Source organism: Haemaphysalis longicornis, unplaced genomic scaffold, assembly GCF_048455015.1.
Source record: "Haemaphysalis longicornis isolate Haplotype H1 unplaced genomic scaffold, Haemaphysalis longicornis Haplotype H1 scaffold_10, whole genome shotgun sequence".
Classification (NCBI taxonomy): Eukaryota; Metazoa; Arthropoda; class Arachnida; order Ixodida; family Ixodidae; genus Haemaphysalis; species Haemaphysalis longicornis.
The window spans coordinates 31,215,268-31,233,880 of NW_027526204.1; the positions used below are offsets into that span (position 1 = coordinate 31,215,268).

At 49.0% G+C, this 18,613-nt stretch overlaps 1 protein-coding gene across 1 annotated transcript in view; it reads left to right on the plus strand.

Moving 5' to 3' along the window:
- The window catches only part of LOC144158340 (neural cell adhesion molecule 1-B-like), a 60,621-nt gene extending 47,538 nt beyond the window's left edge, over positions 1-13,083 (plus strand). Inside the window, exon 3 of the mRNA XM_077689161.1 lies at positions 12,624-13,083. Coding sequence (XP_077545287.1) covers positions 12,624-12,958 — 335 coding nt within the window. The 3' untranslated portion in view covers positions 12,959-13,083. The remainder of the gene's footprint in view (positions 1-12,623) is intronic.
- The last annotated feature ends 5,530 nt before the right edge of the window (positions 13,084-18,613 follow it).

The following is an 18,613-nucleotide window of genomic DNA, read 5'->3' on the forward strand; positions in this document are numbered from 1 at the left end:
AGCGCGAATATCGTCAGGGAGGGCAAAAGACTTCGTTATTACTTCCTGGAAACGCGACGCAGAAAGGAGAAAAGTTTGGTTGCATAGATTTGAACGTGCATACTTCAGGCCGACGCTGCCATCACTCTTTTGCGAGGTAAGTTTATGAATGTTTGCTCTTGCTCTGTTAAATTGTGCGGGAGCTTAAGCGGTCACTTACGAAGAAATGCGTATTCCCTCCGCGACCATCGTCCACCCTTTGTTCTGAGTTCTGAGTAGGCATTGCGCGCAGCGCCGAGTTCATCCCGTCGTGAGCTTTGCTTTGGATAAGATGCCGTGTATTTGTCATGTGCGCGCTTAACTTCTAGCATCATTATCAGCGGCGTAGCATGTTCAGTCGGTTGTAGTAAGGTTTTCGTGACGCGAGAATTGTTCACCTGAATTCGCACTTGTTTTGGCCAACGACGGCTTGCGTCTTACCATGTAGCGTGTGCGTTTGGAGTACGTGTACGCTCCATTTGGCGTGAAGTCATGTTTTGTGCGTTAGCGACCCCGGCGGTATTATAATCCCGTTGTTATGACATTGGAGTGATTTCCTGCGTAATATAGGCTTGAGGCTGTTGCGAGGCTGTTGCGCGAAAACTGAGGCTGTTAAAGGGACACTGAAGTGATTTGTAAACATTGCGGGACTACTGGCGCAAATTGTAGTTCGGAGTCCGTAGGCATTGTTTCGACCACTCTGGCCGCGTTTACGCGAATTTATTTAGTAGAAAAATCAATTCGAAAATGCTGTCCTCCTCTCTTTACGCTCGCCCATTTTCTGTGGCGTTTTCGTGTGACGTCAGCAGGAGATGAGCTGGAAAATGGCTGCGCTACTGCACGGTTCGGTCAGTTGGCCCAGCGTTTCGTCCGCCGGCCGCCGACGGGTCGTCGCTATTCGCTCGCTCAATTGAAACTAAGCCACAACACCTTTGTGAATGAAATAATGTGCCTTTCCTTACTTTGTTAGTTTGTACACTGTGTCAAACTCAGAGTCCGGGTCGCTCCACACAAGCGCTGCACAAGTGCACATGCGACGCTTCGCTGACTTTACGCTAGTAGGAAAACCTAAGGCCAATTGAAGGCGGGAGAAGAGTCAGCGAAGTCAATATAGGTACTAAGAAAATAAAATCAACTGAAACTTTTACTGCACAGCGCAAAACTAGGGAGCGGGAAGCACTTTTTGCGCTGGGTAAACAAGCACAGCGGTCAGCAGCACGACCGCGCATATGCGAACGCTTTTCCGTCAAAGAAATGCAATTGCTAGACGTGAGATATTGTGGAAGTTTGGGGGACACTTACTGCAGGAGTGATATACAACAAATAGTCACAAAGAGTACTTAAAATGCTTAAAATAAATAAAAGTGTAAACTGGTCATACATTATAAACCTTATATATCCAAACCAGCCAGCGCCGGCTCGTGGCCTAGTCGTCTGAGGCGCTGGAATTTCTGTTTTGAAAGTCGCAAGTTCGAATCCCCGAGGGTACATGTATTTTTTTTGTAAGTTGATTTTTTCGTATGCGGCCGATGTTTTCTGAACTGAGTTCACCATTTTTGGGCCGTAACGTTTACTGCTCAACGAGCGACATCGCAAAACGCGCGCATACTGACAATAACGCGCTAGCGAGTTCTCGTTGACGTGCTGTTGCCACGAGCACCGACTGCTTGCGGGCAGTGGGCCCAGGCCTGAATCAGCACACCCTTGGCCTGGTGCGAACTAGCTTTTTACGAACAGACATGAGTGAGGCAAGCTCCGAATATGCGGGAAAAGCGCATGGCATTTGAGAGTCTGCGGTGACGCGGAGGGCGTTCATCCACTGCGTAGGCCTCGTCTAGTGATTTCTACGATTCCAAGCCGCCCTGGGAGGTTTATCTTAGACATTTGACAGCCGACAACATGGCAGAAGCGCGGTACGGCGATAACTGAGATATCGAGAATGCCCATCCAACAACGCCATCAGATGTCAAGCATGTTGTTTTACAGAACCGAAACCGAAACCGAAACTTGTTTTATTGCTAACCTTGGGCATCGTCCAATCGCGGTGCCCCCCCTCCTGACGTCACAGCCTTTAGTTGGTGCGGCCGCCGCAAACCGCGCATAGTAGTTTTTCTTCTTTCGCGCTTTGTAAAATAATTACCGATTTTTCAACCGGATAAACGATGAATAGTGTGTTAATTTGAGCCAGTCTACACAGTGCAAGCAAAAACGGGAGCTTGACGAATTCACTTCAGTGTCCCTTTAAGAGAAAAAAATGCGGCTAGGTAAAACAATTTAAGGCCAGCTAATGTAGTGACCACGCCGTTGACGTACGTTTGATTAGCAATTTCTGTTATCGCTTTGATAATTTTGCGCACATTTGAATGTGCACTTGAAATGCATATTCGCACCGTAACGGCTGTACGCCCTTTCTTTCGTGTATGCACAGAGGACCGTTAATTACATCTTACGTTTGCATGACACGTGATGCCGTACATTTGCAGTGTGTGCGCTTACTTCATCTTAGTAGTCAACGGCGCAGCGTATCCAGTCATTGCCATTTGAAGCAAAGCACGCTGGGCGACTATATTATTTTCAGCAGACCTATATTTTTCCAGCAAAGCGCTTGCTAAACGGGTTTAGTGTAAGGGAGTTGAGCGGACGCAGCACTGAGCAGATGCTCGAACATGAATTTAACCATGCTACGGTAGAACGGTCACTAACTCTCTTCTGCAATGCATTATTGCCTATATTTGCGGAGTGTTTGTGGCGCATCTCAAACTCGGTAGCGACATGTTTTTCCCTTCTCAATAGGATTATTTCACGGATCGATTTGAGCAACGGATATTGGAGAAGCTTGGCGTTAAAAAAACTGAACGCAAATGCCACTCCTAACATTTTTTTCTCATAGGAAGCCACGTCAGCAGCACAAGCCACCTGCACGACGTCATTACGGACGTTTGTTCCGATAAAATATCTATTTGGTGGCAGCAATTCCTTTTTGTGATTGTTTTCTCTTCATAATCATCGTGACATTGGTTCTCTTTCGAATTTCTTTCGGGTGTATTCCTGTGTTAGTGCAATGTACAAATATGTCAGAATATATCCCACCACAAAACAATTCTGTCCAGGCGCCTCCATTAATAACGTCTGTAAACGACCGCGCCCGGTGAAAAAACGTATTGCATGATTAATTAACTGCAGTAACTAGTTACATAATTTGTATCTAGAGAGACTCGATCTCTGGTTCGTATGAGAAATAAGAGGCCACATATCTGTAATTTCCGTTTATCCGATCGATTGATCTCAGTCTTCTGTGGCGCGTATTCCCAGAATTACAAGCCTGCGTTTTTCCCTTGGTTCGCACATGAACGTACGGCCGCCAGTGCAGTTTTTGTGTATCCGGCTGCGAAGACGGGGAAGCAGGCACTTTTCACGTCGCTGTACGTGCACACACGCACAACAGCATGTGTATGTTTTTAATCTATTCCCAGCAGCCGATAACGACATGAAGGTGAAGGAAACATTTCTACAAAAACGGCCAAGCACTCTAAACTGCGCGGAATTAAGGTAGGATGTAGGTCGTTAGTAAAAGCGGGCGCAGAGTTAACGCCGCTGAAGATTCACAACCATCGCAAGAAAGGCGAGTTCAAGGACGCCAGCGCAGCACTCGGACGACGGCATTTGCGAAAGAAGCGCTCTCTATACTGCCGCGAACCGTGCGCAAGACCTCTGTGCAGTGATTACACGACCACAGTCACGCGAATTCAAGAACGGAAGTACCATAACAGAGCAGTTTGAAATGTCCACGCTCGATCCTTTCGCATTCACGAGCTATCCTTAAATGTTACAGAATGCCGCACACGTAAACAAAAACCGCGCTGTGCGTATGCGCCAGCGGCATCCGCCCCGCAAATATCCCCTTGTAGACAAAAATATAGAACAAAACACCCTCACTCAGAGCGTGTTGTTAAAACTGGGCTCTCGAAATCCTATAAATGCTACCAAAGACCGATTGCGGCGCGAAAACGAGCAAACTGCACGAAAAACTGCAGCGAGCGGCCCGAAGCGTTGCGAGGGCGTCTGCTCTGAAGCAGCCAACAGAAATGGCGGCACAGCCGCGGAGTTAAAGAAACCGCGGCGCCGCGGGTGAGGGGAAAGAAAACCAGGAGGGCAGCGGAGAAGGAGGGAGCAGTTCGCGCTACCCTAGAACCTCTCCATGGACGCATTCATGGGAAGACCAATGGCCTGCTTAACCACATTCATAATAATTATATCAAGCATATTTATGTCCTCCTTGCCAAGAAGAAGATAAGGGCCGACGTAAGCGATTCTCTAGAGGAGAAAAGCTTGAATTAATCGAAGGATATTCGCTTCCTGGAAGCCTCGCGTCTTGGTGGCAACTCGCCTGATCATGTGTATGATTTGACTGATGCTGTTTTTGAGGCGCTGCAAGGATCGTAACTCTTGGTGCTGGGCTAGACATGTAGGCCCAGGATCTTGACAACGGGGCTTGGGGTGATGGCCTGGCTACGAAGGAGTATTTGACTGTCTTCCTTGATATGTCGTTTGGCGTAAGGGCGGACGACAAGGAGCTCTGATTTTTAGGTGATACACTGGAGACCACAGGCTTTAGCATATTGTCGTACTAGTAGTGAGATTGCGTACGTTGGTGCAAGCTTGCTTTAATTTTTGTTAGTCCCGGCGGGTGCTCAAGGTGCAGACACGGCCGCTACACGCCGCGAGCGGTGCGAACAGCAGCGCGAGAGGTCGCGTGACGCTATCACGTGGTATTCAACGAGAACGCAGGGCGTTAACCCACAGATGTGCGTGGAGAGTGCACCGCCGGTCTTCCGTGTTTCCATGTCGGCTCGTAGCTCAATCGGTAAGACAACGGACTCACGCTCGGTTACTGTATTAGTTCCCGGTTCGATTCCTGGCGGTGCCAGTAACTTCTTTTATTTGTTCGCGGGAGTTTTCTGTTGAAACCAACGGTCGCGAAAGAACCCTTGGGGGGGTGGAGGCAAAAAGCTTTGCTTTAAAAGTGCACAGGTGGCGAAGCAGCGGTCAACAAAGTGACGTGCGTTAGCGAGCGCTGGCGATTCGGAATGCCGCGGCGTCTGCTCTGCAGGCTTTCATCTTTCGGCGCGAGTGTTTCTCGTACCGTCGATTTACATCTAGAATATTGTAGATCACAGACGATTATTCGAGGCTAGTGACGTTAGCGCGAAACGCTCTCCGTATTAGAATGAGATAACCCCTCCCAGCATAAAAATAAAGAATGAAACAAGCGCTTCGCTTAAGACATATCAGCTCATATATCAGACATATCAGCTCATATATCAGACATATCAGACACATATCAGCTCAGTACTTAAAGGCCTGTTTAGGACAATTTAGTTTATATCGAATTGCTGTAAATGTTATTGCCCAAATATTTGGCTAGTTATGTCAACGCTACAGCATGCAGCTTACAAGTGCTGGATGAACGTATGTACCGGAAATTTCACGTCGTGGTTTAATTGCCTAGGGAATTGGGTAGCTGCGGGTAAAGTTGGAATAGACGCAACCAGGCTGTGCTTTAAAATGGCTCGACATTCGGGCCGCACGTTAAATTTCCGCTACATTTTTTCCTCGCAATTTCACAATTTTGCGCTTTGAGACCCAAGTTTGACTATTTTTCTTTGCAGGCACCAGCGACGTTCGCTAATAAATAAGCACAATATCGTACAAATTATTTAACAGGTACGAGAATCACTAAGGGCGTTCTGAACATGCGGAACGTACTTCTGGGAAACGACTTAACTAGAAGCTCACATGCGATAAGAGTAAACAAAAAGGCCACATAGCCTGCGCCGATAAGATGACGTCATGCGCTCGCAGCTTGGACCAGTCGAAGATGCGAGAGTCCTGCCATTCACCGACTTCAGCGTCGAGTACGTCGAGCTGTGCGCGGGGCGGGCGCGCAGGTGCGCATTTGAGGACCGCTGCAAGCTTACAGTGAAAATAGATGCTCCCAGCTAATTGAAATCAAGGCTTCATTTCAAACATGTATCTTGACACAATTATCATCTAACAGATATCTTTAGCGCCTAACAGATATCTGAAGAGGGCAGGTACACGTTCGAGCAGAGTATGGCCGATCAAGCAGGGAAAGCAGGACCCAGACGTCCGGTTCTCGTGGTGCTCACGGAACACTCAAGCTCGAGCACGCGAGCGCTGCCGATCTTCTTCTTTCATTAATCGTGCCAACGCCCCCTGCATTCGCTGGGGTCCCCCGCCTATTCCACATTTATTTTCCACACAGAGCACACGGGGAAGCGCGTCTACAGAAAGTGCTCCGCACGCATGCAATTCGGCTTCATTGCAATGAATAAGCAAGTGGCTGCTGACCTGCGAGGTAGTAAGAGTAGTAGTCTGGAGCGAAGTGCTTTAGGCAAACATGCATGGTGTGCGTCACTGTTTTCCCATGCGTGCGCTCCCTGTCCACAACGCCTCGCGAGGCCTGCTGTCTACTTCTCGCGGGAAGCAGTAAAAGCATCCAGTGCTGTGCTTCCAACGTGCCCACACATTGAAGGGGACGCAACAAAACTTCTTGCACGTCCGCTTTATCGTATTCGGGTGTTATTTCAGTGGTTTCACGCCAATTACGCAATTACGACGATAAAAAGAGTGCGCGGTGCGCCACGGGGAAGTCCGAAACCGGACCTGATTAGGGCGCTTCCCGTGAAGACCGCTAGGTGACTAGCACAAACACGGAGTCGCCAATATCAACGAGAGTGGTGTGCTGGGGGTTCCGTTTTTAAAAGGACACGGAAGTGTTTTGTAAACAATGCGGAGGTTACGAGCGCAAATTGTAATCTGAAGTCTGCAGGCCATGTTTCGTCACTGTCCCTGCGTTTACGCGACTTTATTCACCAGAAAAATCAATTCGAAAATGCTTTCCTCCTCTCTGCATTCACGCCTACGTTATGCGGCGTTTCATAGGACGTCACAAAAAGGTGGCTTGGTTTGAGTGCGCTCCTGCACGGCTCGCCGACCCTCCGACAAAGTTAGTTGGCCAAGCGTTTATTCCGCCGGCCGTCGACGGGTTGTCACAATTCATTCGCTCAGTTGAAACGAAGTTACGACCCGTTTGTGAGTGAAAGAATATGCCTTTACTTCGTGAGTTCATACACTGTATCAAGCTTTAAGTCCAGGTCGCTGCAAAAACGCATATTCGACGATTCGCTGACAGGTACGCTAGTAGGAAAAGGTAAGGCCAATTGAAGGCGGGAGAAGAGCCAGCGAAGTTGATACACGTGCTAAAGAATTCTAATCAACCACAACTCTTATCGTGCATCGTAAAACCAAGGTTTCATAAGCACTTTTCACGGCTGGGTGAACTACCACAGCGGTGAGCAGCACTACCCCACATCTGCAAACACTTTTCTGTCTGCAGTCGGTAGACATGAGATAGTGTGGGAATTTGGGGGCGCTTACGGCACGAGCGCTATTCAATATAGTTATCTAACCTGCTTGAAATGATAAATATAAATAAAATTACACCATGTTCCTCGAGTAGTATGCGAAGCAGCCATGGTGTCGACTGAAGTTTTCATTAGTTTTCAGTTCGGCGTTTCCGTTGACGTTCAGCTTCGCGTGCCTTCGTTGTATCTGTAGCTGAGATACGGTGAATAGTCCCGTGGTAATACTTCAACTCGTTCTTGAAGACGCGTTTGACCGCCTTCCACATAAAATTGTTTTCTATTTTGGAGTACGAAATTTGGGCGCTGTGATACTGGATGGGGTAAAAAAGTGTTATCAGGAATTCTTGAAATTCTTCACCTGTATAATTGTCAATAAGCAAGTCACGCCAGGTATTCTACAGTTGGTTACGCAAGGCTGCCGTTTGAGTGCTCTGCTTTTTACCATCTACATGGAACCGTTTTGTTTAAACATTAGGAACAGTGAAAAAATAATTGGTTATAAGTTTCTTAAGAGCGATGTAAAAATATTGGCATATGTGGATGATATAGCCATAGTCTGCAGCGACAAAGAAATCGTTTGAGACGCAGTAAAAGGAGACGCAAAGTTGTGTAAGCATACGGGTAGCGCTATAATCTGATTCTGATCTGATTGCACGGTTTAACGCACCGACGCAGCGCAGGCGATGAGGCGCGCCGTAGTTGAGGGCTCCGGATTAATTTTGACCATTTGGGGATCTTTAACGTGCGCCGAAATCTCGTACACACGGGCGTTTTTGCTTTTCGCCTCCATCAGAAAAGCGCTATAATCTGGAAAAGGTCACTAGGTTTGCCGGCACGGGAAGTGGAAAGACACGCATGAGTTGTTTGAAAATATGCAGTGGCCAGTACCTCCGGCGAAATACTTGGGCGTGCCACAGTCACGTGAACGGGTGGTGAGGTTGTCTTGACCAGCTCAGAGAGATGGACGCAGTAACGCCGTTGACATGTTTAACACAACAAACATTTAATACACAATTAGAAAACCCTAAAGCAAACGACTTAATAAATTATTGCACTCAACCAATAAGCACTAAAACCCCTAACTAAACATCCAAACATACAATTCAAAACAAAACTCGAAAGTCTCTACAACAATGTTCGTATTCAGTCCTATCCAAGGACCCCTGCCCTTACGTTACTAATTGATCGCAATGTCGCTAGTACTCTCTCTATAACAACTAGTCCCTAGTTGTGTCCCAATCACTCTGTCCGTATTGGACGGGCCTACCCCGGTTGTCGGAGCTGAAGTGTCGCACCCGTGCGTTGCTGCGACCCGGTGGTAGCCGTCCTCGTCGTACTTCGATGCCGGCGTTCGATGCACTCGGTCGTTCCTTGGAAGGTGTGGGCTCTGCGCGTTCCGATGTGTTTCCTCGGTGGCTACCCCCTGGTAGCCGCTGCCGCTGGAGGTCACAGGTAGTCTCGGCACGAACGTAGCCTTTCGTGGCAGTCGAATCGAAGGTAGCGAAGGTCGACGGAGCGTGGACGTTGGCCGCCGGTGCCCGACCGCCGCCGCTGGGGCCGCGAAGAGACATGTTCGTGGTGCGTCTAGGATGCCGCAGCCGACGCGAAGACGGCCCGCTCCCACCCAGGCTTGATGGGCATAATCGATGGCTTGACCACGCCCCCCTGGCTCGTTCCTTGAAGCTCACGTGCTCTTGCCGCCTCCTGGATTCTTACGCTCTCTCTCCTTTGTGAGCCCGGATTTTAACCCCTCTGGGCTTGATCGCGGCCTACTCTAATTGGCTCCTGGCGTTTTCATGTCCATATTAGGTCGCCACGCCACGGGTCTCCTGCGCGGCGTTCTCTGATCGGCTGACCATTGCGCTGCCATATTTGACCGTGATGCATCGGCGTTTAGGCGCTGTCGTTCGCTCATTGGTGCGTTCATGGCGCGCCGTTCAAATGGCCGTTTCTTTGTTCTTTCTTTCCCTTTTCTGGGGGTTTTGATGCATCCCCTCCTCGGGGCTGCCCTTGACACGTGACAGCCACTCAATAACTACCGGCAGCCTACTAAATTTTGGGTACGGGAAACAGAGGGCGCCAGGGTGCAGACAACTAGGTGGGGTGGGAAGGAATTGCCGAAGTCACGTGCGCTATTGTGTGCAATTTATTTTTTGTTGCCACAGTGTCCTATGTCCTTCAGGTGCTGTCGATGACGAGTTTGTGTTCAGAAGCTACACAGTGTGTTTGCTGTTTTTGTACGGGGATCGACTTGGGAGCGGACCAGCCGCTCGAGCTTGTACCGCTCGGTTTGAAAAGGAGGCTTGGGGGTCTGCCACCTTTTTCGGAAGCAGATTGCGTCCAAGATTTGCTTTTTAAGGGATCAGAATAATCACTTTCTATGTACTGTCATTCAAGTGTGCCTTCGTGATTATATACATGTATTTGTTGTGTCCCCTTCCGGGTGTAGACGAGCAAGTTTGTGTGGTTTCATGCGCGAAGTTGTATGGGCGTTAAAATTATTGCCACTGTGCTTTTCGATAGAGTACTTAAGCTATGTACTACGCAAAATATACAAGGACCGTATTGATGTTATGTTACTCAATTCCCCTATACTTATTCCCTTCTATGTATGCAGTGGGAAGGGAAGGCGATGTGCTTAAGAGGGTAAAGAGAATGCCTCTGCGGGTGTCCGTTAAAAGTTTCTTTTTTTAGCTCCACAGTGGCACGCTTCCGGTGAAGCCATGGCTCAAACAGAAAGGATTAGACATGCTTTGGATCAATAACTGTCCCAGAGGCTTAAAGCCCGATACTATTGAGCGCATTTTTTTGGACTGCTCAGACGAGGGAATTCACTGGAACATTCTGCAGCCTACCGTAAAAAAGGGCCTGCCCATAAACCTTTTCGGGATTCGTTTTCTATTTGTAGGTGATACAGGAGGCGTGCCATTCGACATGTCTATGCTGATCAGCATGCACAGCTTGTGGCGCGCAAGGATGGCTGACAGGCATGCCGATCCCAATGCGCGGCCCATCAGAGAGTATTTTATTGAGAGTGTGGTCAACATACGTGAGGTATACAGGACGCTAAGCGAACCACCTGAATGGTTACCAATGCTTGATGACCTTGTTCCGCTGAAGAGATAGTGAGCTTGTATTATCCCAAATCTTGTGAAATGACTGTAACCTGGTTTTTCGTTTGACACGAACGGAAATAAATCCGTAAAAAACGGTCGTGGCCCAGTCGTCTGCAGAGCTAGAAACGTCATTTTGCAAGTCGCAACTTCGAATCCCGGAGAGTAGATTTTTTTTTAAGTCGTTTTTTTTTTTGTTTTTGGCCGATGTTTACTATAGTGCATTCACCATTATTGCGCTGTGACGTTCATTGCGCCACGAGTGAGTCCGCAGAACGCCCGCAGACTGACACTGACGCGCTAGCGAGTTCTCGTTGTAGTGGTGTTGCCTTGGGCACCGACTCCTTGCGGGGAGTTGGCACAGTCCCGAATGAGCCGATCCTTGGCCTAGTGCGAACACGCTTTTTACGATCCAGGCATAAGCCAGACAAGCGCCAAAGATGGGGGAATAGCGCATTGTATTCGAGCGTCTGCAGTGACGTGGAGGGCGTTCATTCACTGCGTACGCCTCGCGTAGTGATTTCTACGATTCGAAGCCGTGGTGGTAGGCTTATCTGACGCATTTTACTGCCTACAACATGGCAGAAGCGCGGTATAACTATTATTTAAATATCGAGAATGCCCATCAAACAATAACGTCGGCTGCCAAGTACGTTGTTTCACAGAACCAAAACCGAAACTTGTTTGAATTCTAATCTTGGAAATCGTCCAATCACGTAGCACCTTTTAGTCATGTCACTGCGGTTAGCTGGTGCGGCCACCGCCACCCGCGCATGATAGTTTTTTTTTTTTCAGGCATTACAAAATAAATACATATAAGCTGATTATTTCGAACTTCCGCTTAATTCTGATTGATTGATTGATTGTAGGGTTTAACGCACCGACGCAACGCACGCGATGAGGCGCGCCGTAGTGGAGGGCTCCGGATTAATTTTGACCCCCTGGGGATCTTTATCGTGCGCCGAAATATCGTACACACGGGCGTTTTTGCTTTTTGCCTCCATCAGAAAAGCGGCCGCCGCGGCCGGGAATCGAACCCGCGACCTCGTGCTCAGCAGCGCAACGCCTTAGCCACTCAGCCACCGCGGCGGGTTTCCGCTTAATTCTAACTCACGAGTTGGTCCCGGTACAGCCTCATATGTTTTAATGGCGGAAAATTCCGGATAATTCGGACGCGTCGGTATCCAGAACAGCTATTTCGAACTACGATCCCCTGGTTTCAATCGCTCCTCGCAGCAGACGTCGGCCCACACCAATTACAATGTTTTAAAATCCAAACCAAAGCAAATTTACTAGCTTGACAATTGCACTTCGGTGTCCCTGTAAGTCTTTAATCTCAAGCAGCTGGCGAGATGACTACACATTTCTCCCAGCCAACCACAGGCATTACCTCTTTCCGGAGAAAGGAAAGAAAGGTCAGCTCGCTCCGCTAGCACCGTCTCTCGCCAGTTCAGGCTGGCTGTGCCATTTTTTGCCCAAATACATAAAAGTCAAGTGGCACACAATTACATCATATAAATAAAAACCCTCTACCAGTGTTTCGCATCAACTGAGACGGAGCTAATTGGCAGACTAAATAAAGTATCAAGCATAATAAAGGGCCTCATTACAAAAAACATAATTCGAAATTTGAACCACCCACCGTCAGGCACTGCCTCCTGCTTCGCGACGAAGACCGCAGATATCGCCACGCGAATAAGCAAGCATATGGCAAACCAATCGCTGCGCAGTTGTCCATGTCATGACACCGGGAGAAAAAGGGTTGGTTTGAGATTGGTCGAGGTTAGTGTTGTGGTTGGCCAAAGGTTGTGCTCCTTGTTTGAGAGGGAATTCAAAAGCGATTGGTTTAGGTTTCACACGGCTGGACAGCAGCGCGTGAACCCAATTTCCGCGGAGGTGAGGGCTTGGGTTTTATTGAACATTTTCTGGCTGATTGGGATTTGGACTTCGCTATAGCGTGTTCTCCTTGGAACGGTTTGTGGGCGGCTGGCACCGTAACCACTCCAATTGCTTTTGCCTGATTACGCCCCTCTTTGCCTCGCAGACAAGCCAAAGTGCCAAGCAGCGGAGGTCCAGATGTTTGAGGCCCGTATCAACGAAACAGTGGGTGTGAGCTGTGACGTGAGCGCGTATCCGGATGAAGGCCTGCGCTACCTCTGGATCGCGGAGGACGATGGCGGCCGGGAGCGAATTATGTGGAACGTGGCCAGGAACGAGACTGCGGGCAGCAACCACGTCCTAGATGTCAGCCCACGACGACTGGAGGTGGTGGTGGACGCCTTCCTCTTCAATGCCACACTCTTCTGCTTCGCCTTGAACGACGTCGGCATACAGGAGCAGGCCTGCAAATACCGCTTCACTCCGAGACGCGAGAAATAAGCCACATGGCCAGCTACAGTGGCCTAGAATAAATATCGCATCGCCCTGAGTTCATCTGTTATAACCTACAACGCTGTACTTACGCGCAACAATATATTATGAAGTTTGAAAATTGCCTAGATTCATTTTAGGTGTTTTACGTTTTTTTTAAGTTTGATATCCCTAACACACTATTGCATGATAACTAAACGTTTACTGAATATAAAACGGCCAAATACTGTTTCCTGTCTGATACAACAGACTGTGACTCTAACATCCTCTGGCCTTCTCGACCTACTGGTTCTCAGGCATCGGCCTATATAGTGCCCGCTGAGCGTTCCGAAATACTGTGGGGGTAGACCTAACATGACATATATATGCGCGGGCTGTACGGCAAATACGTGTCAGTACCGGTCCTGCGAAACCAGAAGAGAGACATCACACGGTCCTAACAGGATGGAGCAAGACAAAGCAGCTGGGCGAAAATACTCTACGACATTTGGAAAAGAATTTTAGCAGGATGTTTTTTCTCCCTGTTTCCACGTATTGCCTTGCAGCAGAGAGGATGCAGGTGAGAGGCGAACGCATCGACGGGCGCCGCAACAAGGAAGGCGACGAAGCCTACCTGAAGTGCTTCGTCTCGGGTGCGTCCTCCCCGGTCACCAGGGTCACGTGGCACCAGGACAGACGTGAGCTGACGACAGAGGATGTACCCGGCTTCCTCGTGATACGGAATGCGAAGCCCGGCGACGCTGGCCGCTACCAGCGACGGTGGAGAGGTGGCTGAGAGCGCACCTTTCGACCTCCACGTCAGATTTGAGTTCGCTAACCTTAGGCGCGGTTCCAATTCTACTCTGCCCTCTGCTAATGCTGGTTAGGTTCCCAATTTTTAAATACGATAGTCATTGTTGGGCTGAAATGAAACGCGAAAGTTTAGGTCTGCATGTATGCCTATCTCTTTGTCCGTCGACTGAAACACGCGGCCAAAGCTGAACAAATGCTTGCACGAAATTTTGATTAAGGCCCCATTTTCTCAATCTACTAAATCTGGAAACCTGCTTCATATTTCTCAACATCGCTCAACAAAAAAGACACCATTCTGCGTACTTGATGGAGAATCTCAATGCATAACCTGTGCTTGCGGCGTTCTTTTAATAAAAAATTGGCCGCGTATCTGCTCCTTTCGTTGCAAATGCCGTCAAAAGACGATAGTCTTTATCGGTTTTTGCGAAGTAAATGCCTCCCTTCGCTTTCCCGCTCACCTCTCATGTTGTTCCTCTTGTGTCGCGCCCCTCCCAAGGTAAAAACGCCAAAGGTTTGCTTAAATCATTTTAAATTTCCCGCGTTCTACTGCTCTAAACCGGGTGTCTCGATGCGAACGCTGCCGTACGGCGAAGACGCTCGTTAATCGAGGCGTCCTACTTCAACGTTTATAGAACCGCGTTTCCCTACTCCACGTGCGTTTCAAGCAGAACGTGGAACCTATCTAGTGGAACCTTGCGTAACTGTTGCCGGTTGATTTCTTAAAATGGCGCCAGACGCTGTAGTGGCGCGGGCGACAGCAGGCGACGGCGGAGTGAATTCTTTTTCTGTAGTTGACGAAGTATTAATTTCGCAAAAGTCAAGCATGTTTGATACTTTATAAAGAAACACTGCAAATATCACTTCTTTATTGATTTGTTGTCTCATATTTGTGTAATGTCTAGTTCTTCTTCCACAATTTTGACAAGTATGAACATTACACATAGACATAGACGGGTAGATTTAGCTGTGACTATATAAGACTATTGCGCAGGCACTGTTTTGCTTTGAGCGGGAGGCTGAATCGAGTCACAGACAGACAGACGGACAGACAGACAGACATACAGACAGACACAAATTTCTGGGTTTAAGTAGCCCAAGAAAGACTACCGTGTTTAAAAATGTGTGTGCGCTACGTTTGCGATAATGTCATGAAAAAAACTTGTTAAAAAATTACTCTCACCTCCCCTCGCGGGAACCCCTGTGTAGATGCGACGCATAGGGGGTTCCGTTGTTGTTTCCGTTAAGTTGATTCTCCCATCGCGTGAAACGTGCCGTGAACCCACTGCCGCGGCTATAACGCAACGTTGCGCGGCTATGACGCAACACAATCCAACACAATCCACTTTAATCCATTCCAATCCAAATCCAATCCAATCCAATCGAAGCTAAGCCAAGCCAAGCCAAGCCAAGCCAAGCCAATCCAATCGAATCCAATCCAATGCCCCTCGCGAGAGAGTGTTCGCTATCGGAGAGAAGTGGCGGCGAGCGGCGGAGAGCGCAGCTCGCGCGGCGAGGAGAATGGGGGAGGGGTGTGGACGGACAACGACAACGCCGTATGGAGAGACAAAGCGAGTGAATGATATGCCGTCGCATCTAAAACCATCGTTTAACGTCAAATTTAAAAAAAAAATAGCAGTGGGTTAGCTCGCCTATCCAAGTATATACGCAGCGTGAGCTAAGGTTCAGCTGGTTATTCTTAGCTTCCTGGTTGTCTAGGGATAGCTTGATAATCATGCTTACTTCTGCTTCAATGACACACACACGGTGTACGCATTATGTGACACGTGTATATTTATCAAGCGGCTCCGGCGCAGCGTCAGCAATCACACCAGAGCCAAGCTGGTTCCACAGGCGCACGCCGGTGTTGCTGCGACACACGAGCCATCGGTTCCACAGCCGGCCCCCGCGCATGATTATCAAGTGGACCTGGCCTCCCCGTGTGGGACGGAGGTCGGTGAAGACGCTGGGCGCGTGGGGTGTGTGAGAGACGCCGGGCAGCGAGCAACGTTTTCTGCGCTGTGTGACGTCACTGCTCCTCGTGCATGCGTAGCACGGCTCTGCAGGTGCCACGCGAAACTGCTCAACCTCGGCCACTGTAGCTCACGCTACAAAAGGCTTGCACCCAAGCCTCGTGCTCGTGGCTCGAGGGCCAATTACCAGAAATCTTAACACATCTTACGCCTGCCGTGCGAGCCAATGTTCCGGATTTACCACTCCGGAATCGGAATGAATCCGGATGATCCCACCTATTCGAAGTCCCGCAGTAGATTGGGAATGGGAGCACGGTGGCGCTGGGCCGATTGGATGGGAAAGGAATTAGGCGCCGCTTGGCCGAAATGAAATAGGAATGGAATAGTCTCGATTTTTATAGAAGCTGTATCGATCTTGACCTGGGACCTACAGCGAAGCTGACTATTGCATCAGCATCACTGCAATCAAAGCAGTCTATCGCTGTCTTTCCCTTTTAGTGGCTAATGTGTGGTGAGTAGTTCTTAAGCCATGTGCCGTTCCTAATGCTGGTGACAGCGTCAGCTTTTCTTTTGTTCCTCGATAACGCGGCCCAGCAGTGATTCTGAAATGGGGGTCCGCGGACCCCTGGGGGTCCGCGAGAGCATTTGAGGGGTCCGCGAAGCCTACCTCAAAGCTTTTACTCAGAGCTTTTTCTCAATTTTGCCAGCACTTTCTTGCAATGCAAAAAAATTAGCTTTGTCGCATTACATGTACGTTTAGTTTCTCCGCGTAGCACCTATTTTAACAAGTGCTTTTTGCACGGCAAGCCAGCTATGAGAAGGAAAAAAGCATACACAGAAGAGGCAATATATAGGTGTTTAGAAGAATTTTAGATTCAAGACCAGATTGTTTAACATGGTGCGCATCGTCATTAGCGTCAACCATAAAAGGCGGGCATCGAATAAGTGTGTACGCTACGTAAGCTGCAAGTAGAAATTGTTTGACGTTATGACATCAAACAACATATGCTCCATCGTGGGCTCCCCCATCACTTTAGCAAGCCCAAAAGGGGTCCCCGGGGCAGTCATGGCTGAGAACCACTGCGGTACAGCATAAAGGGACAGTCTCTACGCTGAGGAATTGAAAGGAATGGAATTGAACCCCCCGTCTGTTCTGGGAGTGGGAACGGGCTACGTTTTGTCATTCAGAGGAATTAAAACGAATGGAATTGCGACAAGATTTCACTCCCCTAATGGAACTGGGATGGAATGGGGACGCTCATTCTACAACACTGGTGCCAACAAGGCAAAGTTGAATTCAGCAAACCTCGTGTAGATGAACCCCGACAGGAGAGAAACCGCGTCAGAGATGGGCGGATGAGCCATGAGGGGCAGTTACGTCGCAGGGGTGGCAGGGGACTGTTTTGATTCGATCAAGGAGGCTGTATAAAAACTTTTTCAGTAGAGATGGTGCTCGAAAACGGGCCTACACTGGCGCCTTCTGGTCAGGGGCAGGAACTTCACTCTGTCGTTGCAGCCGCATCGCCTCCGTCGCATACTGTGGCTCCCCGCTGCACGTCTGGCGATGCTTCACTCTTGCACGTGTGCTTACAGTATGACTCATGTCCTCATGAATATCGTCGGGGCGCTGTATAGGTGCACATGTCAAAATTGTCTGCTCGTGCTCCGTATTTGGCGGCGCTAATCGCGAGAAGACGACGACGGCGATCCCGTTCTTCCGTTAGTAGCGAACAGTTATATTTGTTTTGTGTTGTATTCGTTAGAAGTGCAATGTTTCCCACTATTTATCCGGGCTGATAACGGTAGGGCAGTTGAAAAAAAAAAACTCGTGGCAGCACGGGTGGCAATGGCTAGGCACAAAGAAGAAGAGCGCTCGAGTCTGTTCCGTCTCCGTCTTTTCTGTCAATTTTTGCAGTGTTAATTAGCAGTTACCGCGCTATAAGTGGTACCAATGTGCGGGTGAAGTTACGGGCGCATAGACCGGTGCCAGTTTCGAGTACACGCTACGATTTACGGTGATTTACGCGGACTTCGTTTTCTCAATGGTAGCGCCTGCCGCTAAGCCTACCCGAACTGCCAAGCCTACCCGAACTGCCAAAGACAACGGCTGTGGACTTCGGCCCACTAGGCCGTTTGGGCCTAACTCCAGCGTGGTGAAAAAGTGCGCCATCATGGCTTCCCAGATGGAGACGACCACGTCTTCGGAGGAGTTAGCGACCCCATGGCCCCAGCAACAGTGGCGGACAGGTGTGCTTTGAGGTTCCAGGTGAGGCCATTTCCTCGGAAGATTTTAATGAGAGTTCCGGTTGGTCGCACATGGGCCGGCGTATCAGAGCCCCGGCCGGCAGTGAGAGCGCCTCCGATATTACTCGCCAGTCGAGGCCTAAAAGACGGGACCACTTCGCGAGAAAAGTGATTGCATCGACAACGAGGGCAGCGAGGATGGCAGATTTGCCAAGGTAAATATAACTGGTAGCGAAGCTTCCATAGAAGCCCATACGTTCAGAAAATGGCGGCTCTTAAGCTGCTCATGGGGCTTAGCGCCATCTGTGTGAGGAGGGAACACTTCCGGCGGAACAAAAAATAAACAGGATGGGACGCAAGATCCGGTCAGAAAGTGACGTCATTTTGGTGGCATTAGCGGGAAAATTTGACTTCAAAATAGCCTTAGCAGGACTCTGATCGCTGAGGGCTCATGTCATTGCCATCTGACGCAAGTTGGCGAGCCCTTGGCGTGTGTGCTTCAAGTCAACGCCAGCTTATACTCGTGACTAGAGAAACGCACTTTAGCATACTGTCGTATGATTCGCCTCGGTGTTTATAAAAGCATCTTGCATCTTCTCTGAACCTTTCTTCTGTATTCATGCCTTCCACTGCTGTATAAAAGTAATCAGTTGTTTAT